The sequence below is a fragment of the Rhineura floridana genome, chromosome 3 (assembly GCF_030035675.1).
Source record: "Rhineura floridana isolate rRhiFlo1 chromosome 3, rRhiFlo1.hap2, whole genome shotgun sequence".
NCBI lineage: Eukaryota > Metazoa > Chordata > Lepidosauria > Squamata > Rhineuridae > Rhineura > Rhineura floridana.
The window spans coordinates 204,075,062-204,095,633 of NC_084482.1; the positions used below are offsets into that span (position 1 = coordinate 204,075,062).

Consider the following 20,572-nt stretch of genomic DNA (forward strand, 5'->3'; position numbering starts at 1 on the left):
GGGGAGAAGAGAACTGAGTGGGTTGCTTGGTGGGGTTTAGAGAGTTGTTTGCCAGGAGAGAGTGGAGAAGGAGGGAGGTGGAGTTCGGATTAGTATTGAGTAAAACCATATGCTTATGTGCCTTAAGAAGAAATCTTGTTAATCTTGTTAGCTTTGTTATCTGTAATAAATACTTAATTTGGTTTACCAAAGGCCTGATCCTTGGCTGGGGTTTCACAGACCAGAAGGGAGGGTAAGGTAATGACCAAGGCTGAAGGGGAACTGTAACAAATGGTGGCAGCGGTGAAGGGAATAACAATACCAGTATTCAGAGTCTCTGGGAATACTAGTATTGGGACGTTACTGGTGGTTGCCTAGCAGGGGGATCTGTTGAGATCCGTGCTAGAGCGGGGAGAGAAACCATAAGAGAGAGCGGTCCGGACTGGTGGAGTCCCTGGTGGTGCCTAGTGACAGGCAGTAACCACGAGCAGGTAGGAACCTGACAGGGAGAGCCAGGGAAGGACGCCTCACAGGTTGTAGTAGCGGTGGGATACGAACAACAGAGAATCCAGATACGAACCAAAGAGAGTCACAAAGACACGTGGTGACAAAGGAGACTACGTCACAGGTGTTGGCTGTAGCAGTGAGATACGAATACTAGAGAATCCCTAATAGTTGTGTGGCAAACAGAAATAACAAAACAAGATTACTTGTGAGAGTGACTGGCAAAGAGTGTGTGGCAAAGAGTGAGTGAACTCAAACACCATGGCTGAATACATAAAAATGAAAAGACAGGAGCTGGTGGAGAAGTGCATAACATTCAATTTACCTCACGAGGGTAAAGGGGTAGATGAATTGAGGGTAGCACTTATAGGATTTGCTACTGTCCAGCAAAAACAACCTGTCAGGGAAGAGACCCCAGAAGGATACTTAAGCAATCCCGCTTATATAGAGTATTTGAGAGAGAAGTTGAGGATGGAAACTGAGAGATTGAGGATGGAAGCTGATGGGAAAGATAAACAGCGAGAGTTGGAAATTGAGAGATTGAGGATGGAAGCTGAGGAAAAAGATAAACAGAGAGAGTTGGAAGCTGAGAGATTGAGGATGGAAGGTGCAGAGAAGGAAAAGCAGCGGGAGTTGGAATTTGAGAGAATGAGAGTGGATGCGGAATTACAGGCAGAAAAGTTAAAATTTGAAAGAGAGAAGTTTCATTCTGATGAGACAAGGAAAGACAGAGATGGAGCAAAAATAAAAATTACTCCAAAGGACTTTGCTGTCTATGAGCCTGGTCAAGATCCTCAAATTTACCTCAGCACCTTTGAAAAAGCAGCTCAGTTGTGGGGGCTACCTGAAGATAAATACATGCAGTATTTATCAAACCTGATTAAAGGGGAATTGGCTGAGGTATACCAATATTTCCCCTCAGACAGGCCCGTCACCTATGCTGAATTCAAAGAAGCAGTGTTTAAAAGATTCAGACTGGGGCCTGATTATTTTAGAAAGCTTTTCAGAAACTGCCAGATACAGACAGGGAGGTCTTTCGTGGAGCTGGGGGCAAAACTGATGGACATATTTGGGAAATGGCTGACAAGTGCAAAAGCTCAGTCTGTGGAGGAGGTGAAAAACCTCATGATATTGGATCAATTATACCATCAGTTACCACCAGAAATAAGGCTCCTGGTCAAAGACCGTTCCCCTACATCAGTGCAGGAGGCCACAGAGATGGCGGATCACTTCGCCTCCAACAGAACTGGCTGGGTGGGGAAAACATCAAGAGATTTTAAACCCAGACCATATAATGCTGGCAGAAGGGATGTGGTACCACAGAAAGTGAGTCCTCCAGTAAAATCTGAAGGGCACAGGACACCCCAGAGTGGATCTGTGTACCCTAAAAGTGAGGAGAAATTATGCTACAAATGTGGTAGACCGGGGCACCTACGTTTTCAATGTGAGGTTGCCAACCCCAGTAGTAATCCTGCTCAGACAAGGACAGTGAAAACAGAGCCCAAGGCTTTAGAAACAGCGAAAAAGGTTCAGTTTTGCCAGATAAACTGGACAGAAGTAACAGACCTTGATTCAAGTCTGAGAGAGGAAGTGAGTGTACAAGGGGCAAATTATTGGGCATTGCTTGATACTGGTGCTGCTCAGACATTACTGAGGCCAGATTTAATAAAATCTGAGGAAATATTACCTCAGGAAACTGTGACTATCCAAGGAGTGAGGGGTCAACCAGAAAGCTTGCCTGTGGCCCTGGTGAAAATGGCGTGGAGAGGCCGAGAGGGCCAATATAAAGTAGGCATTAATGCCCAGCAACAAGAACCAGTAATACTGGGAAGAGATGTAATGGGCGCCCAAGGAAAGATCTATGTAGTGACCAGACAGCAAATTGGCAGAGAAAAAGAAGCCATATTAAGGGGGGCTGAAACAAACAGGGTGGAATCTGTTAACCAGCCTCAGGTCACCATAGCAACCACTAGCAGGCCTGCTGAAGGAGACAAACTGTATCAAGTGGTCTCTGATAATGATGAGGCAGATCAATTCAGGGAAGAGCTACAAAAAGATATAAGTTTGAAGCAGATAAAGGAACAAGCTCTGACCCAACAGATTCCTTTCACTGACAAACTGAGGAATCAAGTTGTGTGTGAGAATGGGATTTTATATAGACTGTGGATGCCTGCTGAGAGAAAGGATGAATGTGAACCAGTGAAGCAATTAATAGTACCTAGCAAATACAGAACCAGATTGCTAGAGGTAGCCCACGATGTCCCATGTGCAGGACATCTGGGAATAAAAAAGACCAAGAGGAGATTGGCAGCACACTATTATTGGCCAAACTTTTCCAAAGATGTAAAACAACATTGTCTATCTTGTGGAATATGCCAAAAGGTGGGGAAAAGTGGAGTAAAGACTAAGGCACCCTTAAAGCCCCTTCCTATAATTGGACAACCTTTTTATAGAGTGGGAATAGATTTGGTGGGCCCTTTTTCCAAACCCACAAGGCATGGCAAGAAATATCTATTGGTGGTGGTGGATTTTGCCACCAGGTACCCAGACGCAGAAGCACTAAGATCCGTGGAAGCCCCTGTAGTGGCAGAGGCTTTATTAAAAATCTTTATGAGGCTGGGTTTCCCTCATGAAGTGCTGACGGATCAAGGCAGTGTATTCATGGGAGAAGTGATGCAATGTATGTGGAAATGTTGTGGTCTAAAACATCTAAAGACCACTACTTACCATCCCTCCACTAATGGGTTAACAGAGAGATTCAATGGAGTTTTGAAGGGCATGATCAGAAGCTATGTTCAAGATCACCCACAAGACTGGGATGAACGGTTGGGATGCTTCTTATTTGCATACAGAGAAGTCCCTCAGGAGTCAACAGGCTTCTCACCCTTTGAACTCATGTTCACTAGAAAAGTGAGGGGACCTTTGGAACTATTAAAAAATTCATGGGAAGGAACCCTGGGAGAGTACAAAACACCTGTAGTAGATTTTGTATTGGAATTCCGCAATAAATTAACATCAATGATGGAGGTGGTGGAAAAGAATTTGAGTCAAGCACAGGAGAAGCAACGTTACTGGTATGACAGAACAGCCAGAGAACGTGTGTATGATGTGGGAGATATGGTTATGGCGTTCATACCCAGGAAACATGACAAATTACAGGCTAACTGGGAAGGACCATATACCATCAGAGAAAGGCTTGACACAGTGACGTATGTAATTACCACAGACCAATTAAACAAAAGCAAAGTGGTTCATGTAAATATGTTGAAGCCTTACCATACCAGGGATGCACAGGTGTTGCAAGTTACCTTATTCCCTGAGGGAAGTGGGCCTGAACTTCCAGATTTGGTACAGGAAAGCAAAGATAAAGGAGGGGTAGATCAAGTGGAATGGTCAGAGGAGGTGAAGGAGGAAGTAAAAGAGGAGATTCTGAGAGTTTTGAAAACCTATAGGAATCTCTTTAGCAACAAACCTGGCCGAACCAGTGTAGTTATACATTCCATTGATACTGGAGATCATGCCCCAATCAGATCTGTTCCGTACCGTGTGAATGGGAAAGTTTTGAATGAGATCAAAAAGGAGGTGGAAGATATGCTGGAATTAGGAGTGATCAGGGAATCCATCAGTCCCTGGGCCTCAAGTATTGTCCTGGTTCTGAAAAAAGATGGAACGACAAGGTTTTGCATTGATTATCGGCTAATCAATAAAATTACTGTCCCAGATGCGTATCCTATGCCTAGGGTAGACGCAATGTTAGAGTTATTGGGGGCAGCAACCATTATCTCTACACTAGATCTCTGTAAAGGATTTTGGCAAATGGAACTAGATGAGCAATCCAGAGCCAAAACTGCCTTCAGTACACCAGATGGGTTATATGAGTTTGTGACCTTACCCATGGGACTAAGGAACTCACCAAGTTCATTTCAGAGGCTAATCAATACTGTGTTGCGAGGCATGTCAGATTTTGCAGTGGCCTATATCGATGACGTGGCCATTTTTAGCAAGTCAGTGCCTGAGCATGTCCAACACCTGACAACAGTATTGGAGGCCTTAAGAAAAGCAGGCCTCACAATAAAAGCTAAGAAATGCCAGTTTGGACTAAAGGAAGTAATCTATTTAGGACATAAGGTGGGGAGTGGGAAAATCACCCCCTTATGGAGCAAGGTGGAGGCAATACAAGCGTGGCCGATCCCCTTAACCAAAAAACAAGTAAGGGCATTTCTGGGTGTGGCTGGATTTTATAGGAAGTTTGTGAGAAATTTTGGGGAAATAGCAACCCCCTTGCATGAATTAACAAAGAAGAAGTGTTCTGAGCGTGTGGTATGGATGGATGAATGTCAGAAGGCTTTTGATCTACCGAAGCAAGCCTTGTGCCAAGGACCCATATTAATAGCACCAGACTATGAGAAACCATTCATCGTGGCTACAGATGCGTCAGACCTCGCACTGGGAGTCGTCTTGCTACAGGAGAGAGAAGGCACCAGACATCCAGTGGCGTACCTGAGTCGCAAGCTGACGCCGAGGGAGAAAAACTATTTGTCGGTCCAGAAGGAGTGCCTAGCGGTCGTGTGGGGACTGAACAAGTTGCGCCCATACGTGTGGGGACAAAGATTCACAGTGACTACGGATCATCGGGCCTTGTTATGGTTGCAGACTATGAAAAACCATAACACTATGCTGCAGAGGTGGTCCTGGGCCCTACAGGACTATCAAGTGGACTTCCAGTTCATAAAAGGCAAGGACAATGTACTGGCCGATGGACTTTCCAGGTAAGTGGCTGGGACTGCAGTGACGTGACCAGACAGAGGAACAAAGAAAGACATTTTCCCCATAGAGACTTTTATTTGTTAACGCGACGTATAAATCCTGGAACAGGAATAATACTCTGCTGTTGTTTAAGGGTGTGGGAGATGTGATGTTCCTATATTAATGTATATATGGTAAGTGTTGGTTGTTTAGAAGATACATGGTAAGTGGAGTGAAAGAGGGGGAGTGAATGGGCAGTAGAATGCGAGATGATTGGCTGAGTGTTTAAAATGGCTGAATGTATAAAAGGAAGAGTGAGAGTGGAATCTGGGGGGGAGAAGAGAACTGAGTGGGTTGCTTGGTGGGGTTTAGAGAGTTGTTTGCCAGGAGAGAGTGAAGAAGGAGGGAGGTGGAGTTCGGATTAGTATTGAGTAAAACCATATGCTTATGTGCCTTAAGAAGAAATCTTGTTAATCTTGTTAGCTTTGTTATCTGTAATAAATACTTAATTTGGTTTACCAAAGGCCTGATCCTTGGCTGGGGTTTCACAGACCAGAAGGTTGGGTAAGGTAATGACCAAGGCTGAAGGGGAACTGTAACAAATGGTGGCAGCGGTGAAGAGAATAACAATACCAGTATTCAGAGTCTCTGGGAATACTAGTATTGGGACGTTACTGGTGGTTGCCTAGCAGGGGGATCTGTTGAGATCTGTGCTAGAGCGGGGAGAGAAACCATAAGAGAGAGCGGTCCGGACTGGTGGAGTCCCTGGTGGTGCCTAGTGACAGGCAGTAACCACAAGCAGGTAGGAACCTGACAGGGATAGCCAGGGAAGGACGCCTCACAGCTACCACGTGATTAAATAGATCTTAGTTAGTCTGAAGCATAGATGCTTTGTTTTTTAAATGCCACACCAGACACCACTGTAGAAGCAATGTGGCTAAAGGTCGGTTTAAGAACTGAATGGCTCTGCTCAATCTAGGCTGCCCCACCAACCTCACTGTGCCCTCAGCCATCCGCCATTCTCCTGCTTCTTACAGCCAGCCCAGGGGACAGCACTGGCTGTCAGCTTCTTCTCTGTCAGTCTCAGTGTTGCCCCTGTAGAACTCAGCAAGGAGAGGGAGGAGGAGGATGGGGACAAGACTATGATTAGTTGGCTCCGGCTCTGGCTCTGCCTACTGTTGGGCCACCCTTCCTTCTGCCCTACCACTCCTGATGGGCACCAGCCACCACTGGCCCTGCTAGACCAGGCCAAAAGCCGGTCTAGTGCAGCATCCTGTTCTCATCATAGCCAACCAGATGTCTAAGGGAAGCCCACAAGCAGGACTTGAGCACAACTGCACTCTCCCCACTGGCAATTCCCAGCAACTGCTATCTAGAGACATGCTGCTTCTGACAGTGGAGGCAGAACATAGCCATCGTGGATAGCAGCAGTGGATAGCCTTCTCCTCCATGAATTTGTCCAATCCTCTTTTAAAGCCATCCAAGTTGGCGGCCATCATTGCCTCCTGTGGGAACTAATTCCATCGCATGTAAGGACTTTCTGGCAATAGGACAGAGTATCCCATCATGCAGCTTTGTCTGGTCTCTGCTTCTCAAGATCTGCCTCCTTGAGGCAGCTGCCTCACTCTGCCTAACAGTTGGGCCAGCCCTGTATGGAGTTCTGCGTCAAATTCTGGGCACCACATTTTCATCCCCTTTTAAAGTCATCCAGGTTGGTGGTCATCACTGCCTCTTGTGGGACCAAATGTGCTGGGTGAAGAAGTACTTTATTTTGTCTGTCCCGAATCTTCCAACATTCAGCTACAATATCCTTTTTGGGGTGAGGTGACCAGAAATGTACACAGTATTCCAAATGCAATCACACCATAGATTTATTTATTTAATTAATTTATAGCCTGCCCTACCTCCCAGTAGGAGCCCAGGGCGATGAACAAAAACACTAAAAACTCTAAAATAAATTAAAACAAAACATATTTTAAAGTATCTTTTTAAAAAAGCTTTAAAAACATCTTAAAAAGCAGTTCTACCACAGACGGAGACTGGGATAAGCTCTCTACTTATGCTTGTTGAAAGAGGATCTTCAGTAGGCACTGAAAAGATAACAGATAGCACCTGTCTGATATTTAAGGGGAGGGAATTCCAAAGGGTAGGTGCCACAACACTAAAGGTCCGTTTCCTATGGTGTGCAGAACGGACCTCCTGATAAGATGGTATCTGCAGGAGGCCCTCACCTGCAGAGCATAGTGATTGACTGGGTATATAAGGGGTAAGACAGTTTTTCAGGTATACTGGTCCCAAGCTGTATAGGGCTTTGTACACCAGAACTAGAACCTTGAACTTGGCCCGGTAGCTAACAGGAAGCTAATAGGAAGCCAGTATAATGGCATTATATTGGCATCGACAGTAAATTTCTTTCCTAATAACCCCAAGCATGGAATTTGCCTTTTTTACAATTGCTGCACGCTGGGTCAACATCTTCATTGAGCTATCCATGACGACCCCAAGGTCTGGGTGGTTGACTGCATTTTATACTCTGCCTTTTTGCCAGTGCACTCGGCCTGCTTGAAAATAAGGGCTTACCTTTTGGGAACTTTCTTACCCACCCTTCACCATAAGGCCCCAGGGTGGGTTACAACAGAATATACAGCAATAAAAACATGACAGTTATAAATCACGTAAAACCGTTTCCAATTCAGCAAGAGAGGTGGGTCCTACAAAACAAAATACCTTAACCGTCAAAGAGATAAGTCTTGAGCGCAGGGTGAAAGCTGCACAATGAAGGTGCCTCTTGCCTCTGTGGCAAAAGAATTCCACAATTTTGCGGCCGACAGAGAAAGCCCTCTCCCAGGCTGCCATTCCCTGCAGATCCGAGGGTGGTGGAACTGCTAAGATTGCCCTTTCTGTCCATCTTAAGAGAGGATCTGTAGGGAAGGAGGCCACCTTTCAGATATTTGGTAGCCGCAATATGAAAGGGGCAAGTTGTGAAGAGGAAAAGAAGCTAATTCAGGTGTCAATTGCTTCATATTTTGGCTTACATAATGACCGGGTGGAATAGCCACTGATGGAGGCACTTTGGGGTGGGGGAGGAGCCAAGTGTCAGCTGGTCCCAGCTGAGCCAATGGAACGGGCCTCGCCTTCTCATCCTCTCTGATGCAACCAATTGCATTGGCTATTGAGGGAGGCAGTTCTGGAAGGGGAGTTCATTGAGGAAGGCATATGGCCACCTGGGTCTACCATATTTGGGGCCAGGTCATGCCTCTGGAAACTATGGCTGGACCGGTTAACCAGTTTAATGGGTGGATTGATCTATGAAAATGTTGGTGGGGTTGAGAATGAAACACTTGTGCAATTTGTTTAACCGTTTTGGTTCTAGCACTAATAGGGAACGTGAAAAGGGACCCTTTCCTTCTAAACCAGAAGTGGGGAACCTCTGGATCTCCAGCTCCTGTTGGATTCCAACTCCTGTCAGTCACAGCCAGTATGGCCAATGCTCAGGGATGAAAGGGTCATAGTCCAAAAGTGACTAGAGCAAGGGTAGCCAAACATTTCAGGCCATTGGGCACATCTGGAATTTTGGGAGTGTGTCGTGGCTGCCAATTACAACATAGCTGCCATGGGGTGTATGGCATAACACAAAATGGCTGTCTCAAAAAAATGGCTCTCTTGTTTAAAAGAGCAGAAAAAGAGACAGGAACACAAAATGTACAAAAGTTGTATGCATTAGGGATTTTTGAGGGGAAATTTACTGAGACTTTTTGTGGGCCTATAAGAGGCTCTGGCAGGCACACTGGTGCCCGCAGGTGTTCCTTTGGCAACCTCTGATCTAAAAGAGCGCAGGTCCTCCGCGTCTGGCCAGTGGAATTATGCTGTTTTTATTTCCTTTCTGTTAGCCAGCTTGGTGCTGATGGCAATAAAGAGGCTCATGGGAAGCTGCCTTATACTTGAGTCAGACCATTGGTCCATTCCTCACTATTGTTTACACTGACTGGCAGTGGCTTTCCAGGATTTCAAGAAGGGAGTCTTTTCCCACCCCTTCCTGGGGATGCCAGGGATTGAACCTGGGACCTTCTGCATGCAAAGCAAACGCTCCAACCCGAGCTACAACTCTTCCCCACGCACCCTGTTCATCATCAAGACGGGTCTATGATGAACTATTCTGTTTAGCAATTACATCTATTTAGCAATTAAAATATTATACAGGTGGACTTTTAAAAAATTAAAATATTACACACACCATCTTCCATCATACTTGCTCCAGCATTCTCACCCTTAATGTATGTCCACCTCTCATTTCAGATTTCATTTTCATTTATTATTCATGTAAAATATTTATAGCCTTCTCTGCATTTAACAATGGGTTTCAGTCATAAAGCATAATCTTCATAAAACTAAACGTCAATCCAGAAAACATTTTATTTTTAAATATAACCAGTTAAAACATCAGTGAGTCATCCAAAGACTTGGGGGAAAGGCCACATCTACACCACACATTTAAGCATTCTTCCCCCCAAAGAATTTTGGGAACTGTAGTTTGTTAAGGGTGCTGTTGGGAGACTCCACTATTCCCTTCAGAGAGCTACAATTGCCAGAGTGGTTTAACAATCAATCCCTCTTCCCACTGAGCTCTGGGAATTGTAGCTCTGTGAGGGGAATAGAGAAAGTCTCTGGGGGAAGCCAGGACTGTTTCAAGTGGCCTCATAGCACTTTAAAAGGTATGGTGTGGATCTGGTCTAGGTCTATAGCTGGCACAAAAAACTCACAATGGCAACTTCTTTTGTCTCATTCTTTAATCTTCCTACCAACCTTATCGAAAATATGGGCAAAGGTTGGTATTCAGTGGTAGACCTACTCAGAGTAGACTCATTAAAATGAGCCTAAGTTATGTTCATTAACTTCAATGGGTCTACTGAGCAGGATGAGTATTGAACCACCCTTGGAAAAATGGAAATGGACTGCCTTCAAGTCAATCCTGACTTATGGCAACCCTATGAATAAGGTTTTCATGATAAGCAGTATTCAGAGGTGTTTGCCATTGCCATTGCCTCCCTCTGAGGCTTGTCCTCCCCAGCTGGTAGGGCCTGCTCAGTTTGCCACAGCTGCACAAGCCAGCCCCTTCCTTGTCCGCATCTGCCAGCTGGGGGCCAACTGAGCTCCTTGGGACTATGCAGCTTGCCCACGGCTGAAAACATATTTTATTTACAATTTTTCAAAAAATGGTCAAGTCACAATCTAATGGAATACTGAAGAACAAAAATAATGTTTTAAGCAATATCTTTATTTTGACAAATGTTCACCTCCTTGACCCTTTTCCATTTGCAGAAGTTCCCCTGAATCTAATAAATCTAAGGCCTTAATAAATGTCTGACTTGGAGAACAAAAACATTCTGTAGCCATTTCTTATTTTATTTTCCGTTGGAATTTTATTAAATTATTTTAAGAATCTCTTTCAAACTTTGAGACAATTCAAACACACACACACACACAGCAGAAACAACAAAAATAATCAAAGCCATAGTGAGACGTCAAGGAACTCCACCTGAGCAAATATAATAACCAATGAACATTAACAAGGTTAAAAACAAAAAAAGTGTGAATTTCACAAGCAGCTCTTCAGAGGGCATGTTCCACAGACAGCATTCAGAAGATTAGCCTAAGGCTCCATCCGGACTATATATTTAAAGCAGCTTGCTTGCTTTATTTATTTATTAGATTTATATCATGCCCTTCCTCCCAGCCCAGGACAGCACTTTTACCATTTTAAACAAGCATGGCTTCCTCCAAGGAATCCTGGGAACTGGAGTCAAGAGAATTTTTTAGCACTTGTGTCATGCTACAATTTTGACAGAAAAAACCATAGCAGTTAATTTAGTACAGGAAAGGTATAAACATTTATAGTGCAAAAATAGGCCTAATTCAGACATAACAGTCTCAATCTGAACATAAAGTGTACTGTAAACTCAAAACCAGTTTCCAAGGTTGGGCATAACAAGAAACTGTGGTTTAGCCAACCCTAGAAGCCTTACATTAAGGCATGAGTTGAGGAAAGGGAAGCAGCGGTGTGTCAGTCCAAGTCTCAGTTTATCAGATGGAAAGAGTTAAATTTAAACTCGCCCACGCTCTTCTCGTTTCCTGACCAGCACAACTTACAGGTCTTTGGTCTGATCCAACAGGGCTCTTATGTCCATGGTTGAGGCAAATCTGTCTTGCAGCTGCTAAATAATAAAAGACACACAGGAGCCATGTTAAGGGGGGGGAGACACATTTATTGACTGGTCTGGCAGCTCCTTCCTCCTTTTTGCAGGGGTTTCTAGGAGGCTTCGAGACCAGAGGAAGTCAAACTAGCCAAAGTGCAGAAAAAAATTAACCCCCTTCACATACCACAAATAGAGTTTCTCCTCCTAACTCTCAGCAACCTTCACAAACTCCCAGGATTCTTTGGGGGAAGCCATGGCTGTGTAAAGTGGTATAACAGTGGTTCAAATGTATGGTGAGGATGTGGCCAGAGATAAAACTTTTTTGTAAAAAAAAAACACCAAAAACTTTTTTGTAAAAAAGAGAAAACGGAACCACATAAATTTACACTAAACCAGATATTCTGCATATATATTTGAGTCATTCATTTACTTCCTATATTTTTGTCCCATATTTTCAGATAGTCACGTGCTGACAATTGAGGCAGGTACAGGTAACCCAGCCCTAAAACTACGCCCACAAAAGTTGCAGTGTTGTTGTTTCCCACTAGCCAGCTAAAAGGCTAGTAGCCTGCATTCCCATGCTTTCTATAGAGAAGGAGAAGCCCTCATCCCCACCCCACTCTCTGTGGCCACCACAGAAAACTAGATTTCTAACAATTTTTTTGAAAAAGCTTTCTATCAAACAGGCTGGTCAAATGGGGACAGGTTGGAGGGATGGGTATTTTTTTCTTTTGCAACCAACTCAGAAACTGAGCAGACTGGTAGAGGAGGGATGGAGTGCATCACCCCTCCTCTGCCACCCACTTACTCGCCTGCATGGAATTTTCTGTCACCTATGGTGACCAGGCGCTTGGTTAAATACGATACCAAAATATCCATACTTTAAGAAGTTTCAGGTTAAGGGGGGGACAGGAAATGTATGTGATGCTGAGGCCTGCAGTTTTGAGAATTGTCCTTCTGTTTTTAATATTTATTAGCCTTAGGCGATATTCAATTAATGCATTATTATTATTATTATTACTATTATTATTATCATCATCATCATCACCCACCCTTCACTCAAAGGTCCCAGGATGGGTTACAACAATTTAAAAACACATAATTAAAAACAGTTAAAAACCACCTAAACAACATCACAGAAAATAGGGTGGGTCCTAAAAATATACACCTCAGGTGTCAAAGAGGTGCATCTTCAGCATTCACCAAAAGTTGTACAATGGAGTTGGCAGACGCACCTCGGTGGGGAGTTAAATAGCTTAGGGCAGCCTTTCCCAACCGGTGGGCCTCCAGATGTTGTTGGACCACAACCTCCCATCAGCCTCAGCCAGCACTGCCAATAAGAACATAAGAACGTAAGAAGAGCCTGCTGGATCAGGCCAGTGGCCCATCTAGTCCAGCATCCTGTTCTCACAGTGGCCAACCAGGTGCCTGGGGGAAGCCCACAAGCAGGACCCGAGTGCAAGAACACTCTCCCCTCCTGAGGCTTCCGGCAACTGGTTTTCAGAAGCATGCTGCCTCTGACTAGGGTGGCAGAGCACAGCCATCATGGCTAGTAGCCATTGATAGCCCTGTCCTCCATGAATTTGTCTAATCTTCTTTTAAAGCCATCCAAGCTGGTGGCCATTACTGCATCTTGTGGGAGCAAATTCCATAGTTTAACTATGCGCTGAGTAAAGAAGTACTTCCTTTTGTCTGTCTTGAATCTTCCAACATTCAGCTTCTTTGAATGTCCACGAGTTCTAGTATTATGAGAGAGGGAGAAGAACTTTTCTCTATCCACTTTCTCAGTGCCATGCATAATTTTATACACTTCTATCATGTCTCCTCTGACCCGCCTTTTCTCTAAACTAAAAAGCCCCAAATGCTGCAACCTTTCCTCGTAAGGGAGTCGCTCCATCCCCTTGATCATTCTGGTTGCCCTCTTCTGAACCTTTTCCAACTCTATAATATCCTTTCTGAGATGAGGCGACCAGAACTGTACACAGTATTCCAAATGCGGTCACACCATAGATTTATACAACGGCATTATGATATCGGCTGTTTTATTTTCAATACCTTTCCTAATTATTGCTAGCATGGAATTTGCCTTTTTCACAGCTGCCACACACTGGGTCGACATTTTCATCGTGCTGTCCACCACAACCCCGAGGTCTCTCTCCTGGTTGGTCACCGCCAGTTCAGACCCCATGAGCGTATATGTGAAATTAAGATTTTTTGCTCCAATATGCATAATTTTACACTTGTTTATATTGAATTGCATTTGCCATTTTTCCGCCCATTCACTCAGTTTGGAGAGGTCTTTTTGGAGCTCTTCGCAATCCCTTCTTGTTTTAACAACCCTGAACAATTTAGTGTCGTCAGCAAACTTGGCCACTTCACTGCTCACTCCTAATTCTAGGTCATTAATGAACAAGTTGAAAAGTACAGGTCCCAATACCGATCCTTGAGGGACTCCACTTTCTACAGCCCTCCATTGGGAGAACTGTCCGTTTATTCCTACTCTCTGCTCAATGGCTCAATGGCTGAGGCTGATGGGAATTGTGGTCCAACAACATCTGGAGGCCCACCGGTTGGGAAAGGCTGGGTTAGGGGATGCCACAGAGGCTGCCCTTTCCCAGGCCACCCCCACCCCGCAACTTCTGAGGGTGGCGGGACCATCAAAAGGGCCCCCTCTGCTGATGTCAACACCCGAGAAGGTCTGTAGGGGAGGAGGCGGTCTTTCAGATATTTGGGACATAAGTCGTTTAGGGCTTTAAACGCTAACATGAGCACCTTGAACTGGGCCCAGAAACAAACTGACTGTTTTAAAGCTGTTTTAAAACAGGGGTTCATAGAATCATAGAGTTGAAAGGGGCCTATAAGGCCATCGAGTCGAACCCCCTGCTCAATGCAGGAATCCAAATTAAAGCATAAATATGAGTTCTAAAGGGAACCCCAGCCAGAAATCTGGCTGCTCCATTTTGGACCAGTTGAAGTTTCTAAGTCATCTTCAAGGGCAGCCCCATGTAGAGCACATTGCAATAATTCAGTCTGGAAGTTACCAGAGCATGGAGCACTGTGGCCAAGTCTTCTCAGTCCAAAAGGGGCTGATGCTGGTGAACTAGCCAGAGCTGGAACAAAGGCACTTCTAGCCACTGAGGCCACCTGAATCTCCAGTGGCAGTATGGTATCAAGGAGCACCCTCAGACTGCAGACCTGCTCCTTCAAGGAAAGAGCATCCAGAACGGACCGTCTCCCCATCTCCTCGACATGAGAACTCTGGACAAATAACACCTCTGTCTTTTCAGGATTCAGCCTCAATTTATTGGCCCACATCCAAGAGTGGGTCACAAATAAGGCTGAAGAAAGGGGGAAGGCTGCCTGTAAAATACAAGGGGGATTGCTTGTAAAGCAGTTCTCCCCTTGATTGTGCGTTTTGCAGATTGTCTGTGAGAAAGTGGGGGAGGTGGGAGAGAGACTCATGGGGGGGGAGACAAAAAGAGCAAAGGGCTAAGAAGAATGAGGCTGCCTGTATTTTACAAGGGGAAGAAACCTATTTTGTAGATCAGGTGGGAGAAGTTCTGTCTCGCCCAATGATGTCTATAAAACACCCCCACCCTTCTTAGCCCTTCGTCCCCCTTCTCTGTGAGAAAATGCTGCTTTGGCTCACTCTTAGCCCCATCCTCCCTGCCCCACAGTGTGGCTGTCTTCACCCATCCTCTGCGTTGGCTGCCATGGGTCTGCGTGGCACTGTTTGAAAGCCCTTAGTTTTAGCAAGATTCTGATGCAAACCCACTCTTAAATCAGGCTTGGCCGACCCCCCTCTTCTCAGGAAACTTCCCTCTCTTAACTTGTGTTGACTCTCTCCCTCCTCATGCTTCTCTCCTCCCCACAGCAGTAGATGGTGGGAGCCAATTAGCACGCAAGGAGATTCATACTGACTGCTGATGAGCTGTAGTGACTCCTGGCCTTGCTGGATTCTCTCCTAAGGCAAGAGGAAAGGGTGTTAAACACAAGCACACACTCTGCGTTTGGGAATTGTGGTGGCTTCATTTGCTGTAGGGACAGACAGAGGGACTCAAGAAGGCGGCCGGCTGCAAAAAAAGTAACGGGGCTACGTCCTGAAGCATGTAAGGAAAACATACCCGGGGGGAGGGGACACTGGGGGAGGAAAAGGGGAAGTCCAGTTGCACTCATGGAATTCCTTGCGCTGACAGAACTGTGGCTGTGAGCTATGTTGGATACAACACCTTTATGTTCTACTTTTAAATGGGGTTTAATATAGTCTTCCTTCTGAGGAACTGATTAGATATACCCCTGCTTAGCTGCAGCAACAGGTTCCCTTCCCTACCCTACTCCTTCTTGCAACAGAGTGAAAATTCTTCCTTCTGCATGAGGGGTAGCTAACTCATGAACCCATAGCTCAGGTGTTGCTGGACTACAACTCCCATCAGCCTCAGCCAGCATGGCCGGTGACCAGGGATGATGGGAGTTGTAGTTCAGCTACTTCTGGAGGGCCACAGGTTCCCCACCTACATGGATATTCTTGTATTTAATGAAGCTGACATTCTCAATCTAGGTTTGTTTTTTCATTTGTCAGAAGCGTGCATGGCTTTGCTTTCATGTGTGAAGATCTCACCATGTCAAGAGCCAGCCACAGAAACAGTTCCTGAGGCTTTTCACACAGTCTCTCTAGTGTGGATTCTCTTGTGACTAATAAGGCGAGAGTTTTGGCTGAAGCCTTTCCCACAGTAGGAACATTCATACGGCTTTTCGCCTGTGTGTGTCCTCTCATGCACAATGAGGTTCGAACTCCGACTGAAACTCTTCCCACAGCTTGCGCATTGGTAGGGTTTTTCCCCAGTATGGGTTCGGGTGTGTGCCAGAAGGTTTGAGCTCTGGCAGAAGCTGATCCCACAAATGCTGCACTTGTATGGCTTTTCACCCGTGTGGGTCCTCTCGTGTGTAATGAGTTCGGAGCTCTCGATGAACCGTTTCCCGCACTCGGCACATTGGTATGGTTTCTCCCCTGTGTGGATTTTCTGATGCCTAATAAGGAGTGAGCGCAAACTGAAGGATTTCTGACACTCGGGACACTGGTAAGGCTTCTCGCCTGTATGGATTCGCCGGTGGCTGATGAGCTGTGAACTTCGGGAAAAGCTCTCTCCACAGTCCAAGCATGTATATGGCTTCTCTCCTGTGTGGGTTCTCTGATGATTAATAAGGTTCGAGCTGCGGGTGAAGCCCTTCCCACAGTCCGAGCATTTGTATGGCTTGTCGCCCACATGGGTTCGCTGGTGGCTAATAAGGTTTGAGCTACGGGAAAAGCTTTTCCCACATTCTGCGCAACTGTATATTTTCAAGTCAGCACTCATTCCCGCATGGGTGGGACGATCAGGGCATGTCCTCGAGAGATCTTGTTTCTTGTCATTGGAAAGTCTCTGCTGAATCTGTGTCGTGCCAAGGTCATTGTCATCAGTTTCTCCACCACAACTGGACAATCTCTTTGGTCTTATCCCTCTGAGGGGTTCCTGCTTACACTCTGATCTATCCAGATGCTTAGGAGATTCCTCCCGATTATAACATTGGACCATGTTTTCCTTGGCTTGTCTCAGTGACATCACTTGCTCAGTTCTTCTGAGTAAGGCATTCTCACTTCTCCACCCATCTGGAATTTTTAAAAAAAGGGTCATTACGTGAATTATACCCTTTACTGAGAAGAAGTGGGGGACCCCTTCAGACTGGTGGGACTTTTTTGTGGGTGTGTCCAGCAACATGTCATTGACGCTATAATACTGCATTAGTGGATTTATATTGGATCAGCCACACATCATTCCACTTCCTTAGATGATATGTGATGCTTCCCCAATGTGCCATCGGGGGGGGGGGAGGCACTCTTGCTCTATAGTGCAACAAAAGCAGGACATCCCCACCCCACCCCAGATCGTTTGTGGGATGAAAAGTTCTAGGATCTCAGCAGAAGTTACAGGGCATGCACTGCTTGGAAACAAAGCAGTATGTCTGGCCTGAACCATTTCCAGGAACAAACAGTATTGGAAGCAGGATTGCGTATAACCATCATGTACAGAAATCATTACGAATGTGCAATAAAAAGGAGGCCTTGAGGGGCCTGAGATTTCTCTCAAAGAAGTATAAAGCAAAGGTGAAGTGACAGAATCATCTCTATTTCTAACATTCAAGTGGCAAGGGCCACTGCTTATGTAGCTGAAAAGGCACCATCCATGTCCAAAAGGAGTATCAGAGAGCTTAGGGGAACAGCAAAGTTTGCCGAAGCACAAAAAAGCCTAAATAGGTGGGGGTTGGGGAAAGAACCGAAATATATCCCAATGAAGACTTGAGCATACACACTGGGAAGAGGATGATGGCTGACCTACGGAGGGGGGGAGGGGAACACAAAACCTGGGGAAGAAGGAATGGAAATGGGCTGGGCAGGCTGGCTAGCACCACCCTGGAGACAAGGGGCAGAAATCCAATTTAGTTCGGATTTAAAACTGAATCTATTACATTTGCACTTTACGAAACGCAGCCATCTGTAGAAATCCGCACTTAGCCAAATTTCGCAGGGCAGTTCTCCAACCGGTAAGGTTTACAAAAATGCATATATTAGGGGGAAATGTGGCTGGAAATGCATATATTAGTGAAAATAACTTACAAAAATGCATTGTGTTAGGCGAATTTGCTTGCAAAAATGTATACATAAGTCAAAACTGCCTGCAAAAATGTGTTTATTAGGAGAAAAAAACCGCATTAAAATGTTCATGAGGATTTTTTTAAAAAATCAAAAATTGCTGCAGAAATGTGGAGAACTGAATTTAAGATTAAAAAAAAAATGAAAAACTGAGAGAACCAAAGCTGACAGATCCTTCCATGCCTACCACCGTGTAGCCTTAAAGACTAGAAATATTTATTTAAAAAAACCCACCCCCAAATCCTGAAAATTGCAGGAGGCTATGTTTCTATCCTTACCTAGCAAGCTGGCATCCCCATCACCTTCTAGCTTGCTTCCTCGGCTGAGGTGCCTCTGCCAGATGTTAGAAAGTGCCCATTCAGCTGTTGGGAAATTCACCGCAGTCATCTCAAATGGCCCTGGGACCTGCAACAGCAGCAGTGAGGGTCTTGATCAGCGCAGGGTAGGCAGGGCTGGAAAGGTGAAAGCTACAGGCAAGGGCTTGATGCTGTGCGCATGTACACAAACACCACTTTCCAAATTCACCATTACAAATTAGCAGGGGCAAAACCCAAACAGCTATGTGGCTTCAAAAAAGGCAAATGCTATTTTAGGCTGCATTAAATTGGGAGGGATAGCTAACAGCCAGGAGGACAGAAACAAAATTCAAAGTGATCTTGATAGGCTGGAGCATTGGGGTGAAAACAACAGAATGAAATTTAACAGGGATAAGTGCAAAGTTTCTAAAGGAAAAATAAACCAAATGCACAGTTATAAGTTGGGGAATATTTGGCTCAGCAATACTACATGTGAGAAGGATCTTGGAATTCTTGATCACAAGCTGAATATGAGCCAACAGTGCAATGTTGCTGCAAAAAAGGCAAATGCTATTTTAGGCTGCATTAACAGAAGTATAGTTTCCAAATCGCATGAAGCATTAGTTCTCTATTTGGCAATGGTTAGGTCTCATTTTGACTATTGCATTCAGTTCTGCTCTCCGCACTTTAAGAAGGATGCAGACAAACAGAAACAGGTTCAGAGGAGGGCAACACGGATGATCAGGGGACTGGAAACAAAGTCCTACGGAGAGGACTGAAAAAACTGGCATGTTTAGCCTTCAGAAGAAAAGACTGAGGGGAGATACGATACTCTTCAAGTACTTGAACGTTTGCCACACAGAGGAGGGCCAGGATCTCTTCTCGATTATCCCACAGTGCAGGACATGGAATAATGGGCTCAAGTTGCAGGAAGTTAGATTTCGGCTGAATGTCAGGAAAAACTTCCTAACTGTTAGAGCAGTACAACAATAGAACCAATGACCTTGAGAGGTGGTGGGCTCTCCAACACTGGAAGCCTTCAAGAGGCAGCTGGACAGCCACCTGTCAGGTATGCTTTATTTTGGATACCTGCACTGAGCAGGGGGCTAGACTTAATGGCCTTATAGGACCCTTCCAACTCTACTATTCTATGAATCGAATTTTCAACATGTACAGTAGGGCCCCGCTTCCCGGTGCTTCGCTTCCCGGCGTTCCGCTAATGCGGCGGCTTTCATTCCCCGTTTTAAAGCCGATTTTGCGGCATTTTGACGCAATGCGCCCCATTATACTCAATGGGGTTCCGCTTTACGGTGATTTCCGCTTTACGGCGGGGGTCGAGAACGGACCCTGCCGTATAAGCGGGGCCCGCCTGTACCACACTCTGGGTTATATTCAACCAAGTCCTACTCCGGGAAGACCCACTGAATTTAACAACGATGGGTTAGCCATGAGTTAGTTATGTCCATTCATTCCATTGGGTCTACTCTGAATACAGCTAGAGTTAAATAGAGATATGAAGGTTTCCCCCGTTTCCTGAGTTTCCCCCGTTTTCTCCTACTTACTCTGCTTTTTTCCAGGCCTTCATATGTCTAGCATTAAATACCACCCAAGGACTCCATCTATACATTTAAAGTAGTACTACGCCACTTAAAATGGCTTCCCCCAAAGTATCCTGGGACCTGTAGTTTGGTATGAGTGCTGAGAGGGGTCAAGGAGAACTACAACTCACAGAGTTCCCTGGGGAGAAGGATTAATTGGGAAGTCTGGCTTCTGACACTGATCTGCTCTGCAGCCTGTGACCAACATGGGTCCTCCCTTCATCTGTGGCAAAAGGCTCTCACCTCCCATTCCTGCCTGTCAGCCTCTCGCCGCCTCAGCAGGAAGGCCTCAGCCAGGGACACCGCCTGGGCACATGCCTCCGGGCAGTGCTCCCTGACCCAGCTCTGCACGTCTGGGGGCAAGATGGATAGGAACTGCTCCAGGATCACCAGCTCCAGGACCTGCTCTTCCATGGGTGTCTTAGGCTTCAGCCACTGTTGGCAAAGTTCCCGGAGTCGACCACAAACCTCTTGGAGCCCCTCAGCGTTCCGGGAACACAGCTGCGGGTCCTGCATTTCTGCCCCTATGGAGGCTTCCCTGTCCTTCCTGGAGGACCCCCCCATGGT

At 45.5% G+C, this 20,572-nt stretch overlaps 1 protein-coding gene across 1 annotated transcript in view; it reads right to left on the minus strand.

The window, feature by feature from the left end:
• Positions 1-10,373: 10,373 nt before the first annotated feature.
• The window catches only part of LOC133381268 (zinc finger protein 271-like), a 35,123-nt gene continuing 24,924 nt past the window's right edge, over positions 10,374-20,572 (minus strand). Inside the window, exon 5 of the mRNA XM_061620162.1 lies at positions 10,374-16,703. Within this exon, the coding sequence (XP_061476146.1) occupies positions 16,082-16,703 (622 nt within the window). The 3' untranslated portion in view covers positions 10,374-16,081. The remainder of the gene's footprint in view (positions 16,704-20,572) is intronic.